This window comes from Mus caroli, unplaced genomic scaffold, assembly GCF_978045245.1.
Source record: "Mus caroli unplaced genomic scaffold, Mus_caroli_1 scaffold_11, whole genome shotgun sequence".
In the NCBI taxonomy this organism is placed as follows: domain Eukaryota; kingdom Metazoa; phylum Chordata; class Mammalia; order Rodentia; family Muridae; genus Mus; species Mus caroli.
Genome location: NW_028227266.1, coordinates 121,158,976 through 121,183,124, shown reverse-complemented (window position 1 = coordinate 121,183,124; position 24,149 = coordinate 121,158,976). Strand labels below are relative to the sequence as shown.

Sequence of the window (24,149 nt, the reverse complement as noted above, 5' to 3'; positions counted from 1 at the left end):
AGGCTACGAAGCAAGAGGTAGCATGGATGGCCTGAGGTCAGGTAGTGTGTACTAGTGAAGGCCAGTCCTCACTGCAGGAGTCCCTCAAGATGTTTCTGTTCCTGCTTCTGTTGTCTTGGGGCCACTATACAATGTCTCTATTTCTATAGGTGAGGCTAGAATCTGAATTCAAGTTGTTCCTGTCCAAGGCCCCACACAGAGCTGTGCTGCTTCCTCCGTAGCCATTTTACAGTACAGTAGAGGCTCTTCTGTGGGATAGCTGGGTGTAGGCTCATTTGCCAACACTTCCCAGATTTCTTTTTCCCATATCTAGAAAAAAAAAATCATCCCCAACTGCAATGATATTTCAGTGGATGAGAGCGTGCCCTTATTGATGTTCTTGGATGGCTGTGACTGACAGCCAGAGATGCCCGGGCCTCTGAGCACAGTCCTACTAATTTGCCCCATGACAATACACCTACAGTGCTTCTTGTCTGAGATAATCTTCTTTCCTCTTCACATTATAGAGAATCACAGATTGGAATCTGCCTACCAGAATCATCTCGTTCTGAAAGTGTTGGTGGTAAGTGTTAGTGTCTTCTAGGCCATGGCGTCTCTCAGCCAGTGCTGCCCTGCTACCTTCTGGTGTGGGACAAGAGTTCAAGTCTGTGGGCACAAAGTGACTTCCAGGTCTGGGCTACTCAGTGTAGTAGTGTCTTTCTGCCATGGTTGCCTGGGTCCCAGCATCTCCATAGGGCAGCAGCCTGAGGCTCCATGTAAGGAAAAGGAGAGCAGGCCCCTGCAGGTGCTGATGACCTAGAGGATGCTTGGTAAGAGCAGGCTTTGTACATCACAGCAAGGGGCCTGGCTGTCCCTGTGTGGGTCAGGGTGCAGGGCCCTGATCTTTTCCCAGGTGGGCATTGCTGGGTAAGACTGGAGGGGCTCTGTGCAGTTCCTCTTCATCCCTGCTCTTGCCCTTGGCTCTGTGCTTTGAACCCCTCTCACCTCTGGAGTTGATAGTTGAGTTCAAGCCTGAGGGGAAAGGGAAGCGCCCCAAAGTCCCTGTCTGCGGCAGTTTTAGATGGATTGTGCTGCTGCAGAGCTCTTCACACTGTTGTCTTCTTTGGCAGTTCAACTTCCTGAATTGCTTCGCCTCACTCTTCTACATTGCCTTTGTCCTGAAGGACATGAAGCTTTTGCGCCAGGTGAGTGTGTAACGGGATGCTGAGGGGAGGCTGTGATTTATGCCTTTATTTTGTCTGTTTTTATTCCCCTTTAAAGAATAAGCATTAGCACCTGCTCAGTGTATTGTGCTCAGCAGAGAAGTTAGTTAAGTGACTTTCCCAAGGCAGTTCTGATACACGGGTGTCCGAAGTCTGTGATCTGTGGTCAGTGATGTGGGTGGTTAGGATAACCTTTAACAGGTCTTGCAAATTTCATTTTTACATTAATAACATGTTACACCTGAAAGAATAGTAGGTCCTGTGTGGTGCTGCTTCATGTCTGAAATGTTTGACAGAGTCCTGCCTGCATTTATAGTATCTAGTTTCTGGATCATATAAAACCAGTAACTAGTAAAACTAATAAATTGAATTCAAAGTATTAATTTTTCTCTTAAAATATGTATTTTGTTTGTATGAGTTCTGGGCCACAAGTATACTTGTATGCCAAATACCCGATGCCAAGGTGGGGGTGGGGAGAGAGACGAGGGCATCAGATCCCCTGTAGCAGGAATTACAGATGATTGTGAGATGCATGTCTGCCATGTGGTGCTGGAATTGAACCGTCATCCTCTGGAAGAACAGCCAGTGCTCTTTACCGCTCACTATCTCTGCAGTCCTTCAAAGTATTGATTTCTTCTGTTATGTGCATACACAAGTCTAATGTTGGGTCTTTCTTGATTACTTTCCACTTTATTTTTTTGAGATATGGTCTCTCACTAAACCTGGAGTTTGTTAATTCAGCAGGACCAGCTGCCCAGTGAGCCCCAAGGGTCTTCCTGTCTCTGCCTCCCCAGCACTGGGATGCTGGCACTAACCACCATGTCCATCTCTTTATTCGGGGAGTCTGAACTCAGGTCCTCATGCTTGCACAGCAGGCATTTCACTGATGGAGTCATCTCTACAACTCACACTTCTAAAATACTTTAGTCAACAGTGATCCCCACCCTGTGAAACCTGGCATTTTGTAGTAACATGCTATAGTTGGGTAAAATGACAAAGATTACCATCACAATGTCAGGTTAACTTACTTTCCCAAGAACTCTGGATTGGCTGGTGAACTGGCCACCCACCCATCCACCCACTCATCCATCCAACCGTCCATCCATCTATCCATCCATCCATCCATCCATCATTTATCTAAGGCAGTGTCCCACTATGAAGGGTCCTGGGTGGCCTAGAACTCGATATGTAGACAAAGCCTCCCTCTGCTTCCAGACTGTCAGGATTAAAGTCATGTCCCACCACGCCTAGCCCAGCTGGTTTCTTCTGATATTCTTTATGAGTTAGAAACCTTACATTCACACCCAGCTCTCTAATGCTCATGTTTGTGACATCATATGATCTGATTGTAGTGTTGGAGGACTGTACATGTTTGTTCTGTTCTTGCTGAGTTGACACTCATGCTTCTCCTTAGAGCTTGGCCACACTCCTGATCACCTCCCAGATTCTGAACCAAGTCGTAGAATCTCTTCTTCCTTACTGGCTCCAGCGGAAGTACTGTGCGAGGGTAAAGAGGAAGGTTCAGGCATTAAAGTCAGATGTCGACACAACCTTGTATGAGCAAGTCCTCCTGGAGAAGGAAATGGGAACGTACCTGGTAAGTGCAGTATTGTTGAGTTACACTTTAGTGAATGTGTGTGATAGTCACACGTGTTCATGAGCGTGTGCTGTGAGCTCATTGTCTCCAATGTGCCGTGCTTCCCTCTAAGAACTCTGCAGCGGAGCGGGTTCCCTCAGCAGGAACCACTTTGACATTAGAAAGATAGAACTATGTGTTAAGATGCCTGTGTTGACTCTTTAACATCAGAGGGTGAGGGTGGAAGATTACCTGGCTGTTTCACACAGAGAGGTGCAGGGACGGGTGCTCTAGTGTGACAGTGCACAGGAGAGATGGTCCCTGAAGCAGCAGAATTGCTCACCCATGACTGTTAGGACATCAGATAAGTGCCATTATAGGTTATTAGTTTAAGTGTTGTGTACGAGAGAGCCTGTGAAACATGAAGTCAGAGATCAACATCAGGAGGTCAGTTCCCACCTCCCACTCAGTCAAGGCAGAGTTTCTTATATCTGCTGTTCTCATACCCCAGGCTAGCTTAGCTGGCTGAGAGCTTCCACGCCTTCTGTGTCTGCCACTTGTCTCACAATGGGAGTGTGGGAGTTACAGATGTGTGTCATGGATCCTGCTTTCTGAGTGGGATGGATTTGGGGACTGAGTGGGTCGTGAAGCCTAAGAATGTCCTTGCTCTGCATTGTCGTTGTCTCTGCCCCAGGACAGTGCCAGAGGCCTTCCCAGTTGTTTTGAGGAAATGCACGTGGATTCTTAGAGGTTTAGTTGCTTGTAATAAAAAACTCTAGCCCATGAAAACCTAACTCATCCTCTACTCTTATCTGCTGACAAGCTCTGAACCAAATTTACCACCCTCTCAGGTCTCTCTGTTGCTTTCTCTGGGCTCATTGTGTAGTGTACAGACCACACACACTCACACACACTCATACTCCTTTACACTCACTCTCATATACGCACACTCACACACATTCATACTCACTGTCACTCAGCACACTCACACACTCCTTTACTCACATACTCACACTTACACACACATTCAAACTCACTCACACACTCTCACTCTCACACACTCATTGATTCACGCTCACACAGTCATGCACACTCATTCACACTCATACTCACTCAACTCAGTTCTTCCTCATTTGAGAAGGAATGGCCATAGGGACACCCAGAATCTTCGCTCTGATCTCTCCTGTACTCTCACATCTTCTTCCTTTAGGAAGCACAACAGTAGTGTGACCGTAGCCCACTCTTGTGTGTGACCGCAGCCCACTCTTGTGTGTGACCGTAGCCCACTCCGTGTGACCGTAGCCCACTTTTGTGTGTGACCGTCACCCACTCTTGTGTGTGACCGTCGCCCACTCTTGTGTGTGACCGCAGCCCACTCTCGTGTGTGACTTCAGCCCACTCTTGTGTGTGACTGTAGCCCACTTTTGTGTGTGATAGTATAAACACTAGAATTATCCTGAGCAGAAATGGACAGTGCAGTTCTGTTGTTGGTCAGTAACCAAACCAGGAAGTGGGTCCTAGCCTCTGCCTCTTTGGTTCTGAGTCTGTGCTGCTAGCATTTGCCCACTTGCTTCTTACTGAAGTCAGAAGTCTTGGCATCAGATGCTCCCTGGCTGCCATGCAGGAGTCGGAAGTGGTATTGTGAGTTTGGAAGAAGGAAGTTTGTCAGAGTCTAAAACTATTGTGAAACATGGCTTCCTCCTTCACTATAGAAAACTGGAAAAATTGCAGACAGAGTAGGCAAGGAAAATGAAGCTTCAGCCTCTTGGGCTACAGTGGCCCCTGGGTGTCCTGACCTCTAATCTGCTCAAAGCTTCTGTGTCCATTGCTGCCCCTCCCTTGCACCCAGTGCTTTGGGCCATCTCCCACCAAGCTGACTGTGAAGAAGCTGGCGAGGGTTGTGCCTGGATGTTGATCTTCTCTTAAAACATTTTTTGATTTGCAAAATGTAATTACTTTTAAGGGTTCTTTATTTATGTGAATATATTGTTATTTCAGTGAATCAACTTTTCATTCTTAATTTCTAGCAGAACTCATGTAGGATGGTCTTTCCCCTCACACCCTTCTCAGAGCAGTCAGCCTCTGTGATCACTCAGTGTGGTTTTGCTGGTGTGCTTATGCTGGGCCACGCTGAGCTGGGTTGTCCTGTGGCAGGTGGGGTCTTCCATCCGCTCACATTGGTGGCAGACTTCAAACGAGTTTTTCTGTTTTAAAGTGACCGGGTTTCTGCGGGCACATGCTCTGAAGCTGTGCCCGCTGCTGCTCTAGCCCTGCGTGTGGACAGTGTCAGACTTTGTCTTTTCCCAGCAGGCCTGCTGAGCTTCCCTAGCATGTCCAGCATTTCCCATGATCCTGCTGGGCTTTCGGCATGGACAACTCTGTCTGTTTTCTTCCTTCTTCCTGACTCCACCTTGTCACTGTTAGCTGTTGTATTTGTTTTGTGTTTTGGAGACATTTAAAATACCTTGTTTTGTAAGAGTATTAAATCATGAACAATATTGAACCGTTTTCTTTCTGTTGTGATTATTATCTCCTTAATTGTCTTATCATGTCGCTACACTGCTCAGCAGGAATTTGCTAAGATTTTATTTTGTGTTGAGACCATAAGCTACTCATCTCCCTTTCTACATCCTGGAGGCTGAGGCCTCATTTTATTGACCATGAAACATGAGTTTGGCTTCGGTCCCTGCCCCATGGCCTTCATTCCATGCCTGCTTTCCTTGAGAGTTGGTTTGGCACTGGGTACATACACTCAGTAGGGATGAGGTAGGAAAGGAGCCTGTGGGCTGGGCCCCTGGAGCCTGGACTTTGTCTTCAGATATTAATGAATTAGGAATGTGAGATCACGATTTTGACTGACATCCCATAACCATTCTACATGTCAACTCTTAAGGCTGCCATCAGGTGGTCTTTGCTGGCCTTCACCTAAGAGGTCAGGGTGTCTTGGGCTTGTGTTCGCTTTGCTAAGTTTGCATTTTTCTCTTCTTGCTCTTGGGTTTACCTGGTGCTGACTCAACCTGGTGGTTCACAGTCTCTCCTAAGTGTAAATGTACGGGCAGTGAGTATGTGGGCACCTAGAGTCACCTAGAACTGCAGTGGGCTCCCTAGCTAGCCCTTTGGGGTCTGAGGAAGGGCCCCCTGAAGTGGACTCTCACATGCCAGGAGCCACCCAGCCCACTGTGGCATCAGGAGGGGGTTTTCTGAGCAAGGGACCCTAACATTCCAGAAGCCATTCAATTGTCTCTTTTGAGGAAACTGTACATCTATGTGATCACAACAGCATGATTCCAAATGTGAAAACAGAACATGTAATAGAACACACACACACTCACACACACACTGTCTCTCTCTCTCTCTCTCTCTCTCTCTCTCTCTCTCTCTCTCACGCGGTGGGGGGAGGGGTCTTCTAGTGGCAGTAGTTGAGTTACCTATCCTCTGAGGTGTGTTGTCTTTGTTTTGGTTAGGGCTTTCTGTGCTCACTCAGCAAGCTGACAGCTTTTCCTCAGCCATGCTGTGGGCAAAGGTCAGATGTAGGACTGTAGGATGTGCATGCATGCATGGTCATATGGACCAGAGGACAACTTACAAGAGTTGGTCCTCTCTTTCCATCATAGGAATTTTGGAAGCAAATTCAGGTCTCTGACTTTAACATCAGGCTCCTTCACCCAGTGTAACATCTTCCCAGCTCATTGTCACTTTCTAGTTAAGGTCTGGGCATCTTGAGTGCCTATGGATAAGGATCTGTCCTCCCCCTTGAGTGTGTATCTGTGAAGCTTTGGTTGTCCTTGAACTCAGAGATCTGCCTGCCTCTGCCTCCTGAGTGTTGGGATTAAAGGTGGCTAGCAAGGATTCATCTCTCGGATCATTAAAAACAACATGTTTAGATTTGGTGTTGTTTGTCTTGTGTTGGTTCAAGTGGATATCATCAGTTTAATGGTTTATATGTGAGGAAATGGGTAAATAATTTTTGATTCCTTATTTCAGCAACTTAGTGCAAAATAACTTTTAAATTTGTATGACTTTGTGGTTGAGAAGAAAGGATTGGCATAGATCCTGAGTCCTTTAGTAACTAAAAGCCATCCCCTGCCCCTTTGCTAGCATTGGAGCGGTCATTCCTGTGTGACACTGAGCAATGCCTGCTGTCTCTCCATTGCAGGGAACCTTTGATGATTACTTGGAGTTGTTTCTGCAGTTTGGCTACGTGAGCCTTTTCTCTTGTGTTTACCCGTTAGCAGCTGCCTTTGCTGTGTTAAATAACTTCACTGAAGTCAACTCAGATGCCTTGAAAATGTGCAGGGTCTTCAAACGGCCGTTTGCAGAACCTTCGGCCAGTATTGGCGTATGGCAGGTAACTATGTGAAGAACAATGTGAAAAGCTGAGTCATTGTTGGGGAAAGAAAAACTCTAAAAGCAGAAAATGTATAATACCCAGAACACCACTAAATACCAGAAAAGAAGCTCAAGAGTAATATTGATAACTCAGGTAAAAAAAGCAAACAGTAAAGACAGGGATCAGATAGAAAACAAGTGTATGACTTAAATCTCAGCATACTAATGGTTATACTAACTATAAATGGCCTAAATATACAGATTAAAGACAGAGAATGGCAGAGTGGATGAGACTGTGATCCAGGTGTGCACTGTTTATAGAAATAATTCACAGGGGTTGATAAACAGGGTGAAAGTAAAAGAAAAAAAAAAAACGTTGCTGAGAAGAAAAGAGGAAAAGTGCAAGCAGAGGCTGCTGTGGTACTGAGAGGAACACTCTGCCATGAAAAGGGGGACACATTCTCAGAAAAACATCAAACTGAAATAAATGTATATGCATCAAGCAACAGTTTTAAAACAGAAGAGAGAACAAAAGCTTGAAGAGAAAGGAGGAATGGTGAACCCACATTGTACTTAAAGATGAAAACACTCCCTTTCCCAAGATAGAAGAGGAAAGTCAAGAATGAAGAAGGCTCAGTGATGTCATCAGCAGGCAGTGTCTGACAGAACACCCAGTCATCTCAGGACTGAAAGCACTTCAAAGAGTTGGAACTGTAGAGAGTACACCTTTGACAATAAGCTCAACCCAGAGTTAGTGACAGAAGATAACAGCAGGGTATCCATTGGAAAAGCAGACAGCACAAAATGCCCATGAAAAGAAACTCTCAGATGACACCCAAAGTTATACAAAACCAGAAGAAAAATATGTGGGACAGGGCTGATGAGGGAGGGGCCAGGAACTCAGCACTAGGCTTTTATGCTGAAAAAGATCTCAGTGTTTGTTAAAGTAGAAAAGACAGGCAAGATAAACCCAAGACCAGTAGAAGAAAGGAACCAAGAAAGAGCCAATTTAGTGAAAGTGAAGGCAGAAATATGATCAGTGAGACACAAACACAGTGGCAGGGCCCAGCAGGCGCGGCGGAGGTCAGACCTGCAGACTTGCAGCCGCTGGGGTACTAGGGTGTGGCCACAGGAACTTGACAACTAGTAGAGGGTACCTTCCCTTCAATGGCAGAGCCTCCTGCTGCAGCTCAGCCAATGAGTGCAGGAGAGGAGGAGGGGACAGCACTGTGACTGTGAAGGAAGCTGAGTTTAAAGCCCACATCCCCAGAAGAAAAAATCTGGCTTAGATAACTATACCACAGATTTCACTACTTAAAAAGAAGTCATACCAATTTTATACAATTCTAGTCAATGGAGGAAGAGGAGTATTTCCCAGATCATCTTATGAGACCAGGTCTAGGGGGTCATTCTTCAGTGAGAGGTTCTGAGGAGGAAGGGCCAGGGCATCAGAGATAAAGAAGATAGAGCAGGTGGGCTCAGGGGGCTTGCCGATGCATATGCGTAGGGCATATGCAATAATGTCTTATGCCAAGCAAGCTTATTAGGAAGTGCAGCATCTTACATCCTATTTCCCGGGAAATATGTTTCCAGCATAAACTACCACACAATGGGGCAGAGTCAGCACCAGGCTAATCCAGCTGCTCTGGTGAGCAAGGATCCCATGAGCATCACAGACCTCACTCACAGCAGCCTTGGCACTGAGAAGTCCAGTCTTTTAGGGTGGGAAGAGTCAGGTTCTCAGAACCCAAAGCTGCAGCTCTCTAAGGCCCTTGCCCCAGGCTCTTTTTGCTTCTGCCAGACATATTCCTGAGTTAGAGAAAGATCGACTTCCCTTCCCCATACCCTGGGGCCTCGGGGAAAGCAGAGGTCAGCCTATCCCTCAATACTTAGGGAGCCAGAATTAATGTGATGGCAAGACCAGACACAGAAAGAATTAAGAAACAAATAGTATCCCCAGTGTATAGCAGAAAACAGGAAGCCATTTGTGCTCTAAAACTGTGGAACAGCGCGTGTACACAGATGGGCACAAGGAAAGCTGAGATGGGTGTGCGGTGCCAGTGTTCTTGCTGCCTGTGGCATTGTACTGTGCTTCCCAGGCACATTTCTTCTGTGACAATGACATGAAGATGTGTGGACGTATGTAAAGATGCATAGACCCTGTGTGTGAACTTAGATACTATGAAGCTATAAGTTCACAAAGTATAAACTATAGATCCATTTTACCCAAAACATCAAGTGACGTAAAGCCAAGCAGCTGAAACAAACCAATGGATGCGGGATGTGTAAAAGCACTCATGGTGTTCAACAGGGTTAGAATTACTGTCTAAACTAATCAGAGAAGGCAAAGATTGTAAACATAAAACAGAAGGGACTGATACAACTGTTTGAGGAAATATGGTTTCAGAATTGTATCCTTGGGAGAACCCAGAGTATCAACCAGAAAATTGCTTGAGGTAACAAAAAGCAAATTAGTGTAAGCACTGAGTAGCTATTTTCATATCCATGACAGTTGGAAGACTTGCTGGAAGTACAGTCCTTATGTTCCATAGAATGAATGCCATCCATTACCAGGCAGCAGCCATCAAGAGCTTTAATTAAAAGCAGAAACAAAAGAGCACAGGTTCTCCATAGTTACCCAGTGACCACCATAGGACACGCTGACCTCCTTGTGGGACAGTCAGTGTTCTGTAAGTCCCACTGAAGCCTGGCTTCTGGATTTGCTAGTGCCCTACAAGGACTTTGGTTCTTGTCCCCAGGAAGGGACCACATCAATACTGAGCTTGGTTGTAGCTAAGCCAGGTGGAGCATGGGGCTTATCAAAGCGGGACGGTTTCGTAGAGTAGCTTCTTTCCAGATATCACCTGCTTTGGGGAGCAAAGTGCTTTCCTGTGGTGGTCTTTACATTCCCTTCAGAAACAAGCAGAGACAGGTAGCATGGACAGTGCCAGAGGTGCCCACACTCAAAGCCTGGCCAGCTTAGGTGGGAAGGCTGGACGTACTGCAGAGGAGTAGTCAAGTCAAAAGAATCTAAAATGCCCACTACATACAGCTTTCCTAAGCAAAGAGAACCCTACCAAGATGGGCGGAGGTTTAGCATGTATGTAGATGGGGTAGAAGCTAGGTAAGAGCTTGTCTGTGGGCTTCAGATAACACGGACATGGGGCATGTCTGCTGCTGCTCCTCATGCTGTGCCTTTTCCCTTTCAGTTGGCTTTTGAAACGATGAGTGTTATATCCGTGGTCACTAACTGTGCTCTGATTGGAATGTCACCACAAGTGAACGCAGTCTTTCCAGAATCCAAAACAGACCTTGTTCTGATTGTGGTGGCCGTAGAGGTAAGTGAAAGTGTTCAGCCCAGCACAGGCCTCTGCCTCCTCCATCCGAGCTGCTGCTCTGTCTGCAGTAACACATGTGCCGAGCGGTAAGAAGACATGTCTGACTAGAGAATGTAGGCTGTGCGCTGCTGCTCCCTGCCCAGCTCCCAGGAAGAGACCTTTCCAGACATTGTTGAACTCTTCGTTTGGAATAGACATCTGCGTACTTTTCTGCCTGTTCTAGGGAAATGCCCCTTCTTGCTTTACACCTGGTCCACTGCACTGTGACACCCTCAGGCTCTGTGGTAACTTGTAGGAAGGCACATGGTCTTACACATAAGACACAGGTACTCTGGCTGCATGTCTCACATCTCTGTTTATTATTTTGAAAAATGGGGCCCTACTGTGTCTGGAAAACAAAGCAGGGACCAAACATGAGCGAGAAATCTTCAGAGCTGCCTCCACTGCTGGTGATATTTGACACCAAAGAACATTGTGCCCTTTCGTGACTAGTTGGAACTGTAATACTTGTGGAAATGTACAGAAACAGAACTTGGTAGACTGTTGCGGCCTGCCCGCAGTCCACAACACGAACGGTTCAACTGAAAATGGCAGTTCAGGCTGAAAAGAGAGGAATCTAGACGGGGCGGAAGAAAAGAATGGAGCCAGGACAACAAGTTCTGATCTAGGCTCAATTTTACTAATTCCAGACACTCAGTTTATAAAGGAAGGGGGAGGGAACCCAATTTCCCGCCAAATAACTCAGGGTCCAGTAGCAGGACGAACATGTGTGTGACTCCAGGCAGCAAAGGCAGGTTCCAGCAGTGGGCGTGGCAGGACGAATGAGCCGGTAGCTCCACCCTTGAGCAGGCAGGTTCCAGGCTGGGGGGAAGGGAGGCCACATTTCCCCCCATTAGATAACGAAACAAAAATAAAAAAGGGGGTGGCCTGTGGCAGAAAAATTATCTATGTTCAATAGTTTTGCCTGAGTTTTTTAGGGCTAAAGAAAAAACTTGTTTCCGTGGGATTCCCTAACTTTTCTAATGGTAAACTGTATCTGGCTAAGACTGTCTTTAAAGCACTGACTGAATAGCAGCGCTGGGCTGTAGGCTCTGACTTTATAATGCTAATTAGTGCTGAATAGGTAGCTACCTGTTTACATTTTAAGTAGGGCGTTGAAACCCTGGCTGAGTTTAACTAAACGATTTTAGAATAACACTGAGCTGATAATCCTCCGCAATTTTGGGTGACAGGCAGGGGAACAGGGAGAGAAGGGGGTAAGACTGGCTGGCTCCTAGTACAAGGCCAATTGGCTTTTTTATTTTTTGGGTGGGAGGCAGTGAAGGGCTTGCCCTTACAACAGCAAGGTCTCCAATCTCTCTCCCCCCTATTAATTAAGTTTAAATAGGCAATGCTTAACAGAGGTGATCAAATGATTTTATCATCCGTAGATGAGTGGGCCTTTAACCTTGACTTGGGTGGACATTGACCCGATTCCTCCCGTGGGCGTTATAACAACCCACATCTGTGGCTCTTGGTATCTTTTGGGGAGGGGAGGCAGAGCCTTAAGTATTTTTGGTTTTTAGCTGGAGTCAGATACCAACCTCCTTCAAATCAGGTGTGTCGCACAGGGAACTCAGAAACGGTCAAACTGGACCTTCCCTCCGCAGTAATCTCCTGCGCCAAGCGGTACCCATACCGTATTCATATGATTATGAATCAGTAGCGCAATTTTGAGTTATTGCGAGGTCTCTATATGAGACTTGTCAACCTCAGATTTAGCAAGGCCAAGATAAGAATTATGTCAGTATTAACACCATTAATTTTGGTTAAAATAGGAGCTGAAAGTCTTTCCTCTTCATCCCTGTTATTCCCAGTAGCCTGAGGAACTAAGGACACCTTGCAGTAACAGCAAGGGTGAAAAGCCAGAGGCCAGCTAAGGGACTAAGCCTATATCTATCAAAATAAGAACTAATCTTTGTAAATATATATGAAATTTCTACTTCCCTAGCTCTCCTGGTAAATCTAGATCTTATCTTAGACTGAAAAGCCACATGCTGGGATGTCCTTGGAAGGGAGATTAGCAGTACCACCTGTTTGCTCGTAGGGGCGGAGAACCGGAGAATGTAGATTGACCTGCTTGAGAGAAGGAAGAATTCTAAACAATGAGAGTGTAGCAATGTAAATTTTCTGTTCGGAGAAGTCAAGGTACTTTATTTAGATGCAAATTGTAAAGCTAAAGTTAATCTCCGGCCTCTTGTAGGGGAATTGGGAAACAGAGGAAAACAGTTTTTCTGAGAGCTTCCACCCCCAGCACAAGAGGAATTTTAGTCTTTAGAATGATACTTAGGAGAAGAGACAGAATCTGTGTTTACCTGACGAATTAATCTCTCTGGTAGCCACCGTGCTTCATCTTCATCTCGTGAAAAAACACAAACCAAGCCTCTTCCCCAGATTAGAACTGGATCTGGACCCTTCCATTTATTAGTCAGGGCGTCCTTCCATTTTACCAATGCATAAGAATTAGAAGTAACTGTGTGCCAGTGGCGTTCCGCTGCAGACTGACCTTTAATGTCAGTTTGCAAAAAGTTTAGGACAAATAAGGTAAAGGCAAGGTGAGCCTTTGGTGACCTTGGGGGATATAGATGCCCCTCTTTTGTTTTAAAAAGCCAATTTTTTAAGGTGCTATGAGCACGTTCAACTATTCCTTGTCCCATGGGGTTGTAAGGAATTCCAGTTTTATGTTTGATACCGAATTCTTTACAGAATGTAATAAAGTTTTTACTAGAATAAGATGGCCCGTTATCTGTCTTAATGAGCTTAGGCAACCCCATGGTATTAAAGGCTTGTAGGCAATGATCAATTACGTTTTTTGAAGCCTCCCCTGTATGCAGGGAAGCAAAGAGAAATCCTGAACAGGTATCAATGCAAACATGTATATATTTTAGTTTTCCAAATTCAGCATAATGGGTTATATCCATTTGCCAAATATGATTAGGCATAAGGCCTCTAGGATTGACTCCTAGATGTGGCACTGGGGATAATGTAATACATTTAGGACATTGTTTTACAATCATTCTTGCTTGCTCCTTAGTGATCCTATGGCGGAGCCTTAGGGTGTGGCTAGAGAGGTGAAACCTTTCATGATCACGTTGGGCCAGAGCCACAGGATTTGAAACTAAAGCTTCTCCTATTAGAGCCCTGTCAATGCGATCATTACCCTCGGCCAGAGGCCCAGGAAGACCAGAGTGAGACCGTATGTGGCCGATATAAAACGGATTTTTCCGGGCAAGAATGATGTTTTGCAATTCTGAAAATAAGGATCCTGATGGCGTGTTGAAGTTAAACGTGCCACAGGTTTCTAATAAGGGTACTGATTGAGCAACATATAAACTGTCAGTAAAAATATTAAAAGCCTCATGTACAGACTGAAAGACCTTTAGCACTGCTGTTAATTCGGCTAGCTGAGCCGAGAGACCAGGAGTCTCTACGATAACCTGTTGATCATTAATAAGATATCCAGCTCGCCCTTTAGAGGAGCCATCAGTAAAAATCAATAGAGCATTATTTAAAGGCTGTAAAGAAGTCATCTTAGGAAATATCATATCATGTACATTTAAAAATTTTATTAACCTATCTTGAGGGTAGTGGTTGTCTATAATTCCATTAAACCCTATTTGTGCAAGCAACCAATCTGTACTATGCTGTTTCAGCCAAGTGTCTTGACTTACGCTGTAAGGCTGAACAATGATATCTGGCTCTTTTCCGAAATAAGTCAATGCCTGCCTTCTTCCAGTGATAATCATCTGAGCCACTGCTTCGTGATATGGCAAGATATTACGTTTGGGAGAAATCCTAGAATGTATCCACATTATAGGAAATTTTTGCCATAGCAGTCCCGTAGGCACATGAGTCGTATTAAAAATTAACAGGTGCAGCGGCAGGGAGTAATCTATATAGGTAACGAATTGCTCTTCAATAGACTTTTCCACTAGTTGTAAGGCCAGCAATCCTCCTGAGGTTAGGGATCTAGGGGAAGTGGGATCAGAACTCCCTTTAAGAATATCAAATAAAGGTTTTAACTCCCCTGTAGTAAGCTTTAAATAGGGGCGAAGCCAGTTAATATCACCTAACAATTTTTGAAAATCATTTAAGGTCTTTAAGTTATCTCTACGAATAACGATCTTTTGGGGAAAAACAGCTTGATCAGTGAGTCTAAAACCCAAATAATTATAAGGATCCTGAGTTTGTACCTTTTCAGAAGCAATTTGCAATCCCTTATCAGCTAGGGCTTTTTGTAAACCTTTATAACACAAAAGCAATTCTTGGGGGTCCTTTCCCGCCATCAAGACATCATCTGTGAAATGAACGATGTAAATATTTGGCCATTGTTGTCTAACAGGTTGTATTGCTTTCGCCACAAACCTTTGACATAATGTGGGACTATTAGCCATCCCCTGCGGGAGGACTGTCCATTGATATCTTTTCATGGGTTCCTTGAAATTTACAGAAGGAACACTAAAAGCAAATCTCTCACAATCCTTTGGATGCAAAGGGATGGTAAAGAAACAATCTTTCAAATCTATAACAATCTTATAATATCCCTTAGGAATGGCCACTGGGGAGGGGAGCCCCGGTTGTAAGGTTCCCATAAGTACCATGGTCTCATTAACTTTTCTTAAATCTTGTAACAGTCTCCATTTTCCAGATTTCTTCCTGATAATGAAAATGGGTGTATTCCAGGGAATGCTCTGAATTAACTTTGCTAGGTAATTTAGAATATAGGAATCTCTAATAATTGAACTGAATATTAGACCAGTCTAAGATTGAGTTAGAATGGCTGGTCACACTGAAGAGTGAAAAATCATTATGACTCTATTAAATGACTAATTTTACTAAGTCTGAATATACAGTCTCTGATGTACTATTGCCATAAAGTTAAAAGGCTAGAAGCTAGTCTAAACTGGAAAAATGACAAGCAAGGATTTAAGGTAAACTTCCCTTGAGAAGCATTAGTTAATAAAATACTTTCCACTTAGGAAACAATGTATACTGAAAGATTAAAACTTTTGGCTTCTTGTAAAGAAGCGGAAACAATAAACATTTTTCTTACATAATGTAAAGCTATATTAGCCATACATAGAGGCAAAATTTTCTAGTGATTACCAGTTTACTAGAAGCAAAAATCTTTGAATTTAAGCATTATTTTAAACATCTGAATAGATCTGTAACACTGTTAAAAAGAAATTTTCTTGAACACAGGGAAAAACTTTTTTAGGCATTGTTTGCAAAACAAAAGAAAGGGCCACAAGCCGCTCTGGGACTGCCCAGAGCCCTGTATTGACTCAAAGGTAAAATACTATTTAATCTGAGCATTAATCTTAAATTTGCAATCAAACTGCAAGCTGCAGTCAATGGAACAATGGCAGTTTTAACCATAATTTTTAAGTTTTTGTGCAAGGTTAGGATAATACCTACAACTTTGGGAAAGCAAAACCTATGTTTAAAACAATTTATCACTGTTAAAATCAATATTAGAAGCATTACTATCATATTACGAAGTTTGGATATCAATTAATACCTATGAATACCTATTAAAGCAAGCTTTAACGCTTTAATAAAGAGGCATTGCTTTATATCTTATCTTAAATTTTACTATTTAGGATAGGAACCACATTAATCATTATCTAAACTAGAAATATCTTAAGAGACTCAGCCTCTGAAGCTTAATCTCAAACTCTAACTCGCTTCAGGGCCTCACCAACTTTCTCCCAGGTTCCACAATCTATCGTTTCTTCTTCTTTGAACCATGGACAACAGCTATCTATCTTATCTAAAAAATTTCTTACTAATTGTACTTCAAGCCTTACTCCTTTTTCCTTAAGCAACTCCTGAAAACTAAAAACAACCGCCTGATCCATGATTTTGAACCCTTCTTTCTTCCACCTAAGCAGTTTTCTAAAAAACTGCGGCACACCGCCTGTCTCCGTATCTAGTTCCGATTAACGAACTGCTGACCCCAAACAGAAACAGTGTTGGGTCAGCACTGCTTCAAACTTGATTCGTATCCTACCGCATCCTCAGCAACACTTTACAAAACTGAAATTTTTTAGGCTAGCGCTAGCATGTGTACCTGTCCGTTGCTCCGATGCTCCTCCGATACGAAGATCCTTTCCTTTCTTGTGGAGCTCCACACAGCAGTCGTTTCTCTTAGCATCCCTCTGCCATTCTTCAGGTCCCAGTTCTGGCGCCAACTGTTGCGGCCTGCCCGCAGTCCACAACACGAACGGTTCAACTGAAAATGGCAGTTCAGGCTGAAAAGAGAGGAATCTAGACAGGGCGGAAGAAAAGAATGGAGCCAGGACAACAAGTTCTGATCTAGGCTCAATTTTACTAATTCCAGACACTCAGTTTATAAAGGAAGGGGGAGGGAACCCAATTTCCCGCCAAGTAACTCAGGGTCCAGTAGCAGGACGAACACGTGCGTGACTCCAGGCAGCAAAGGCAGGTTCCAGCAGTGGGCGTGGCAGGACGAATGAGCCGGTAGCTCCACCCTTGAGCAGGCAGGTTCCAGGCTGGGGGGAAGGGAGGCCACAGTAGACTGTAGAGTAGCACACCCAAAAGCTCTGGGTCAGGGTTGACCCAAGAAAGTGAAGTTGTGGCTTTCAATGTCCCACTTGGAGGCTGAAGAGATTTTTCTCCATGGTCCCCTTTCTTCTGTCCTATGCTGTGAGCTCACTGTGTGACCTCACTGTGTGTGCTAACTGCATGTTAGCTCACTGTGTGTGTGCATTGTGTGTGAGTTCACTGTGTGTGCTGTGTTTATGTTCATTGTGTGTGTGTTCACTGTGTGCGCATGTGCTCACTGTGGATGCCATGGGTACAGTGTGCATTCAGGAGAATAATTTCTAGACACCACTGAGCAGGAAGGAAGAAAGATGGCCCTGGTGGGTGCCAGTATGTTGGTGTTGAGTTTCGGGTATAGAACCATATTTTGAAGAGCCATTTGCGAGGTTTATTACCTGTTGAAGAGAGGGTAAGGAAAAGACCTGAAGGCTGCCTGGGCTTATAGAAGCCACTCAGCGGGGCTATGGGAGCCTGTGTGATGCCAGAAATGCTGTGCAGCTTTGCCGCTTGTTTCTTTTTTAACTGAGGCCAGAGTTACCCAGGCTTTGGGCATGGGCTTCAAACCACCTTGGTACAGAAGAGGTCAGCTGGGCGCTGGAAGACAGTTTGCATGGAGGATGCTTTCCCAACCACTGTGATCCTCAGTGCCACGAGAAAGGTGGACCTGGCTGCCAGGTGGTTTCTTGGTTGGCGAGTGCTTAACAGAGAGCAGAAGGGAGGAGAGTCCTGAGAGACACAGAAAGCTTGACAGCCGTTCTGTCTGCACAGCAGCACCGGTCCGAGCTGGAGGATGTGAGTGTGGCCATCTCTGTGTCTACCTTCCCTTCTCTGAGCTTTCGTGGGCTCCATGTTGCTGCTTCCCTGGGTTGGATGCTCCTCTGATTGGATGCAGGGCCTGATGCTCCTGCCTTGGCTCGGGTGACCCTTGGCTCAGGGCAGCTCTGCAAACTGCCAGGCTCCAGTTGCTGGTGCTCATACACCTGAGAGTTCCCTCCCCCTGGTTGGTAACTTAAGTATTTTTCTGTGTCAGTACAAAAATCAACCTTGGAAAAAACGTTAGATATAACATTACAGCAATAAAAAAAGTAAGTTAACCAGTTTTACTGCAGCACTACTGAGATAGCTGCATGCCATATGGCCTCTCCATAAATAAAAATGGAGCATTTAGAAATAAATTAGAAAGCCTAGGTGTTGGTTGTGTGGCCATGTCAGTTTATAAAGTCATGTTGAGATTCCGTTCAGAGTTAGAAGGTAACTGCTAAGCGACATGAATGCGAGTCAGCTCAGCCGTGCCAACCACTCTGTCATGTGTGTGTGATTCACACTGACCCGCAGCTGTGCACAGCTTTTGCTTGTCAGTTCTACTCAACGAAGAACCACCACTGGGTCAAACTACTCTAAAGAAAGGAAGTAATCCATTTTCTATAAAGTAAAATCATTAATTTATATCATTCTCTGTTTTCCCCTGGAGCCTAGGTAGTTTTAATATTTTCTGAGGTTTTTGTTGCTGTTTGGTTCTTGGAGACAGGGTGCCATGAAGCCCAGGCTGTCCCCAAAGTGTCTGTGTAGCTGAGGATACCCTGAACCCTGACTGTCCTTCCTCTGTGTCTAGGTGCTGGGATTACAAGCGAGCTTCACCATCGGCTTTTATTAGCTTTTGAAAATGTCTTTTTCACAGATAATAGCGTGTTTTACTTTAATGTATTTATTCATGGTCTCTAAGTAAAATCTTGCTCATCTAAAAAGCCACAGCAAATTATAAAAAATACATAAATTATGTTTTAAATAAAAATTTAACATATTGATATAAAGAAGCAATTTAAAATGTTACATTTCTCTTCCAAGTCATTCACATCTAAGTGTATTTATATGATAAGATTTGCTGCAGAGCAAAGACCTTTTAGAAAACAGTCCCTGTGATAAACTCGGCTGTACTTGTCTCCTGGCCTCACACCTCCAACCCCAGATAACTTCCACACTTCTGCTTCTTTCTGATGCTTGGATTTCTTTAGAGTTGGATCCACTGCACCCTCCAAGCGCGTCAGGGCCAACAGTGAAAGCTGCTGTGGCGTCTGTGTGCTTACTGCCACCTAGCGCTGCCCTTAGAGACATGGCTCGTGACACGGCTTTGTGCAATAGATTTATTGGGGATGGACAGTAGACCTGAGCATGAGGGGAGAGCACATAGTGACCGTTTTATGGGTTAAAGTTTGCTATTGGAAATACCATGAACATCAGCCCACAGATCATGTTCCACAGTCCCCTGAGAAGCCACCTCACGCCTGAGACATCCTTTTGTCTCTGATGTTGTTTCCAGCCGAGGGCCACACTTGTAAGTGCAGAATCACAGTACCAGTGGAGACAGCAGTGGGCCACACAGTCCAAATCCTGTGTGGAATGATGTCCCGTTATCTTGTGTATCAGTTCTATCAGTCCGATATGCCAAATGCTAACCATTTAACCTCTAAATGCTAGCCCTCTGAATGCTAACACTGTAAAGGCAAAAGTGAGCCGACAGTTCACTGGGAGATTGACTGCATTTTAGGTTCTAGTGACTAGTGAATCCATTGTCTCTGTTCATGCTTAATTACTAGTTTGAAAAATACTTTTTTAAAGCAGTTTCTTGTGGGTATGGGAGAAGTAAGTTATAGGATGCACTCGCCCCCTACTGGTTAGAAACGGAACTGCGGGTCATCTATGTAGTACGCTAAGAGAGGATGGGTTTTTCCTAGTTTCAGTCATAAAATTGTCAGCTCACTGAAGACAGCTGTTCAGGATTTACTTACTTTAACTCTTTTGTTGAATGTGTTGCCCCCTCTCTAGAGTAGGGTGGGCCACAATGATGGATTGCTGTGTCTGTCCTGTGGTTACTGTGGAGTCTGTCACTGAGCCACCACTTAGAGCACCCACCCTGTCCTCAGCGGGATTGAGGTGTGTCAGCCTGCCCTGCAGAGACAAGTGTTTGGAGTTAGCAGGGCTTGCTGCCACCTGTAACGGTGAGATCCGAGGGGGACTGCTTGTGTGAGAGAGTGAGCACAGAGTCCTTGTGACAGGAGACGGGTGTGATCTGACTGGTGTGACAGCAGTGCCAGCCCTGTCACCATCAGTTCTTCACCAGGTCATCACAGCAGAGATGTCCGAGTCAGAGTGTAGCTGAGTGAGCACCTCAGGTTCCCTTCTCTGAGCTCTGTGAATTTCTCCTTTCAGCATTAGTGCGTGTGCCTGTGCTGGCCATGGCGTGTCTCCCCAGCCTCACGTCTTGATGGTTGACTGTGTCACAGTTTGCTCTCATATTAGTTTCTTGCTCCCCTTTCTTCTTCTTCCCTGCTGGGTTTGCTTCCAAACCTCAGTCCAACCTTCCCTGCCCCCACTCACCCCTCCTTGTTGCTGGTTCTGACTCTGTCCAGGCCCTCAGTATTGGCTGGAGCCAGGGTCCTGCTGTTTCTCATCTGTGCTCTGCAGAGTGTCAGTCACGTGTCAGTCTCATGTCAAACATTACATCACTAAGTGTGCTGTAGCTGTTCTCTGCTACTTTATGGGTTCATTCGTCCACCCTTCTCTGCCCGTTTTCCATTCCATCAACCCTAAACACTAGAGAAGAGAGGAAAAAAAAAAAGGATAGGGAGGAAAGGAAAGAGGTACTTGAATAGTCAGGGGTCTGAAAGGGGAACTATGTTATCATTAGACTACGTTTTGCTGATGAGGGGCATCGAGTTTCTTGGCGCAAGTTAGAACTTCGCAGTAAGGTTATCTAATTATTTCCCGTCCTCCTTCTCTTCCCCTCTCCTTTTTTCTTCTTTCTTTTTTGTGGAAGGCTACTTAACAAACTGCAACCACCCACAAACAAACAATCAGCAACCCACCCCGGCTCTCTGGACCCTAGCATTTATATACCCTCTGAGAAATTCCCAGAATTCCAAGCATTGCACCCGATGGGATGCAGCTGGCAGAATCACGCCTCTGCTAGAGCCTGAGGCAAATCATAGTCAACTGCTATGAAGAAACCCCATATCCCCAGACCTAGGATTAAAACAAAAACATATCCTTACAATCTTTCTGTTGTTTTTAAAGAACCCCAATTTCCAGATTTCTGACTATAGTATGCAGTTTAGCAGTTCTCACCTGGGTACTTACAACCAGTCCCCACTAGGCTTGCTGTGTTCTGGCTGTCTCTTTTTGCCCCACAGTAACGCACAGTAACTTTACTGACTGGATTTAGTGACACACACTCCTGGGTGTGTCTGTGAGGGTGTCTCCAGACATGGGATTAGGAGGGCCCTGCTGTAAACAGTAGGTTTGCAATGTAATGGCATTACTGGGCAGTGGTGAAAGGTTGGAGATGAGGCCAATTGAGTGCAGATAGGTTCCTGGAGTCACGTGATAGGTTGTTCTGGTTTCTTCCTGTGTGACCTTTCTCTCTGCTTCCTGTTCACCAAGAAGTAGAGAGTAGCTTCTACCTCATGTTCCTGCTGCCAGGCTGTTCTGCCCAAGCAAACGGAGTGAGGCAGCCATTAACTAAACCCTCTAAACCATGAGCCAAAGCAAAGCCCTGCTCCCTCAACCCCTTCACCTCAGGCGTGTTAACAGCCCCACAGAAGTGATGGTGCATCCACACTGTCTGCTCCCAGGATGATATTCTAATCATGTCTGTCCTCTGTGATGGGAAAGACTCTCAGTGGTTTCCCCTTTGCCTTCCACCTGCCCTGGTTCCTGTTCTACTGTAGGACACCTGGTGCCCTTTGTGCAGCTAGCAGGACGCTCACACAACTGTTTAATCTCCATTGTTTCCTCTCCAAGATGGAGCTCCCCAGACCTGCTCAAGGGCCAAAGATCCCCAGGGGCTGACAGGTGTGTGCCAAGTCACCTCATGAATGGTTTCTAGTGATGAAACAGCTCTTACTAAGAATTTGTACAAGGGCAAATAAATCACAGGGTTTTTTCCTCCCTCCATGTTCTTTGTGATAGTTATCTGAGAAAGAATTTCAGAGTGGTAATTGGTAAGCTTGCTGACTGTACTTTTTGGAAGAATATTAAGACAACCTCTAGGCAAAAATCTTAAAATTCTATTATTTGTAAGAATACACTGTAAATTTAGAACATGTTTAGTGGGAGCTGGAGAGATGGCTCAGAGGTTAAGATCACATCACTATTGCAGAGGACCCAAGTTCAGCTCCCAGCACCCGCACTGGACAGCCCTTGGACACCTCTGCTTGATGCGATAAATTGAAGTACCTGCAGAAAGATTAGTACTTGGTATTTGTCAGCTGACACTGTTCTTTTCAGAAATACAAATAATTGTGGTTGGCTTTATTAAATTCTGATAATTTAATTGCAAGCTTGACCAGGAAGAGCCAACAGTCAACTGTTCATGGTTTCCACTTCCCAGGGGATTGTTGTTGTTGTTTGTTTGTTTTTGGTTTTTGTTTTGCATGTGTTGGGTTCTAGCTCTTCTATTTGCGTCCTTTTGGATGGAATCATGAGCTAGATTTTTCCCCAACATTTGTGCTTTGGTTTTGAGACAGGGTTGTGAGCTAGCCCACAGGTGTGAGTCACCACACCCAGCCCGTCTTCCTACTTCTGTTTGTTTATCCTTGCTGGTCATTTTTTATGTTTTCTAGTCTTATTCTGGGCTGCCCCCATCTTCAGTTTTTTATCCAGTTAAAATGTTGCTCTGTGTTCTGTGGTTGGCTTAAAGGCAGGCAGGGTGGGTTCTTCCATCAGATGCATATTTATTTTATGCTTAAAACATACCAGATATTAAGAAGATATGATCCTAGTTTGGAAGCATCTGCAGAACTGCCTGAGAAATTCCAGTGTGGCAGGAGGCCTTTCTCTAACCTCATCCCTAGATGGCGCTGATCCCTGTGCCCGCCAGAGGGTGCTGGTATAGCAGCTCTCCCAGCTTCTAGATATAGATGGGATGTAGGGTCTGGGGACAGAGTCTGCTTGCTAAATGCTTATGAAGAGAGATACCACCACCAAAACATATTTGGTTTTGCATGGCATTCTTGTTACTTTAATTGATATAATTTAATGAAATGAAATGAAAACTGATGAAAGCATGTGCTAAAGTAGAAGAGCCATCGCCGCAGTGAGAACCTTTGGGTAAAGTAGAGCTGTCACTGCAGTGAGAACCTTTGGAAGGACTCCACAAAGACAGACTGCCGTCAGACAGGATAAGGAAATGACAGTTAAAGTGATGAGAGGGAAGTCATAAAAACCTGGGCACACTCTCCTATGGCTTCACACTGCTGCCAAGAGTCTGTCAAGGTTTTACTCTTGAAGCCTCAGATTTCCAGCCACCACCATGGGGGTTGTAATGGTTAGTGTTGACTGCTATCCAGCTGGGATTTAGAATCACCTCTGTGTCCAGAAAGGTACAATTGAAGGAGGACACACTCACACACACACACCCGCCCCCAGTGTGGGTGGCGCCATGGAGGGCTAGGGTCCCAGCCTGAATAAAAAGGGGAAAGGAGGCAGCCACTGAGCAGCTGCATTCCTTCAGCTGCCAGCGCCCCCTCCTTCTGCCATGGCTTCCCTGCATGATGAGCTGCACTCCAGACTCAACAAGACACTTCCTCATGCATGTACCCCACAATGCAGAATCTGAAGCATTGCTTGTGTCCTTGTGTCATCTGAATGGGCTTCCTGGGGACTGCTGTCTTGAGGGTTGGCCTTTAGTCTGTGTGTGAATGGCAGATGTTTGTTTTGTTGACAACCCAGAGACCTCTCGACATTTATGGTTAGTGCACACTTTTTTAAAGTAACATTTTGATGACAATTTTTTAGATTATTTTGCATTTTTAAGGTATTATGGTGGTTAACATATTTCTTGCCCTAAAATATAGGCAAAGGCAAGCCCCTCACTTTGGAAGTGATATTTTTTTATTCACAGTAGCATGGTTTCAGAAAATATACCAAGGTGGGGTAAGAATGTAAGCACTGGGAATCTCACAGCCCAGAGAGTCCTGCTGTGAAGCAGGAGAGCAGGGTGGACCCTCAGGGAATCATACACTGTGGAGAGCAGGGTGGTCTAGCTCTGAGGACGCCCACCAGTCACTGCCTCTTCTCAGCCTTCTCTGGGCAGTTCTTTCT

At 45.0% G+C, this 24,149-nt stretch overlaps 1 protein-coding gene across 4 annotated transcripts in view; it reads left to right on the top strand.

Moving 5' to 3' along the window:
- Ano10 (anoctamin 10) overlaps window positions 1–24,149 on the top strand; it is a 173,635-nt gene that overhangs the window by 77,725 nt on the left and 71,761 nt on the right. For all 4 annotated transcript variants that reach the window (XM_021172147.2, XM_085828210.1, XM_085828211.1 and 1 more), the window contains 5 exons: window positions 507–562; window positions 1,110–1,184; window positions 2,617–2,799; window positions 6,935–7,126; window positions 10,317–10,445. In XM_021172147.2, the coding sequence (XP_021027806.1) occupies window positions 507–562; window positions 1,110–1,184; window positions 2,617–2,799; window positions 6,935–7,126; window positions 10,317–10,445 (635 nt within the window). The remainder of the gene's footprint in view (window positions 1–506; window positions 563–1,109; window positions 1,185–2,616; window positions 2,800–6,934; window positions 7,127–10,316; window positions 10,446–24,149) is intronic.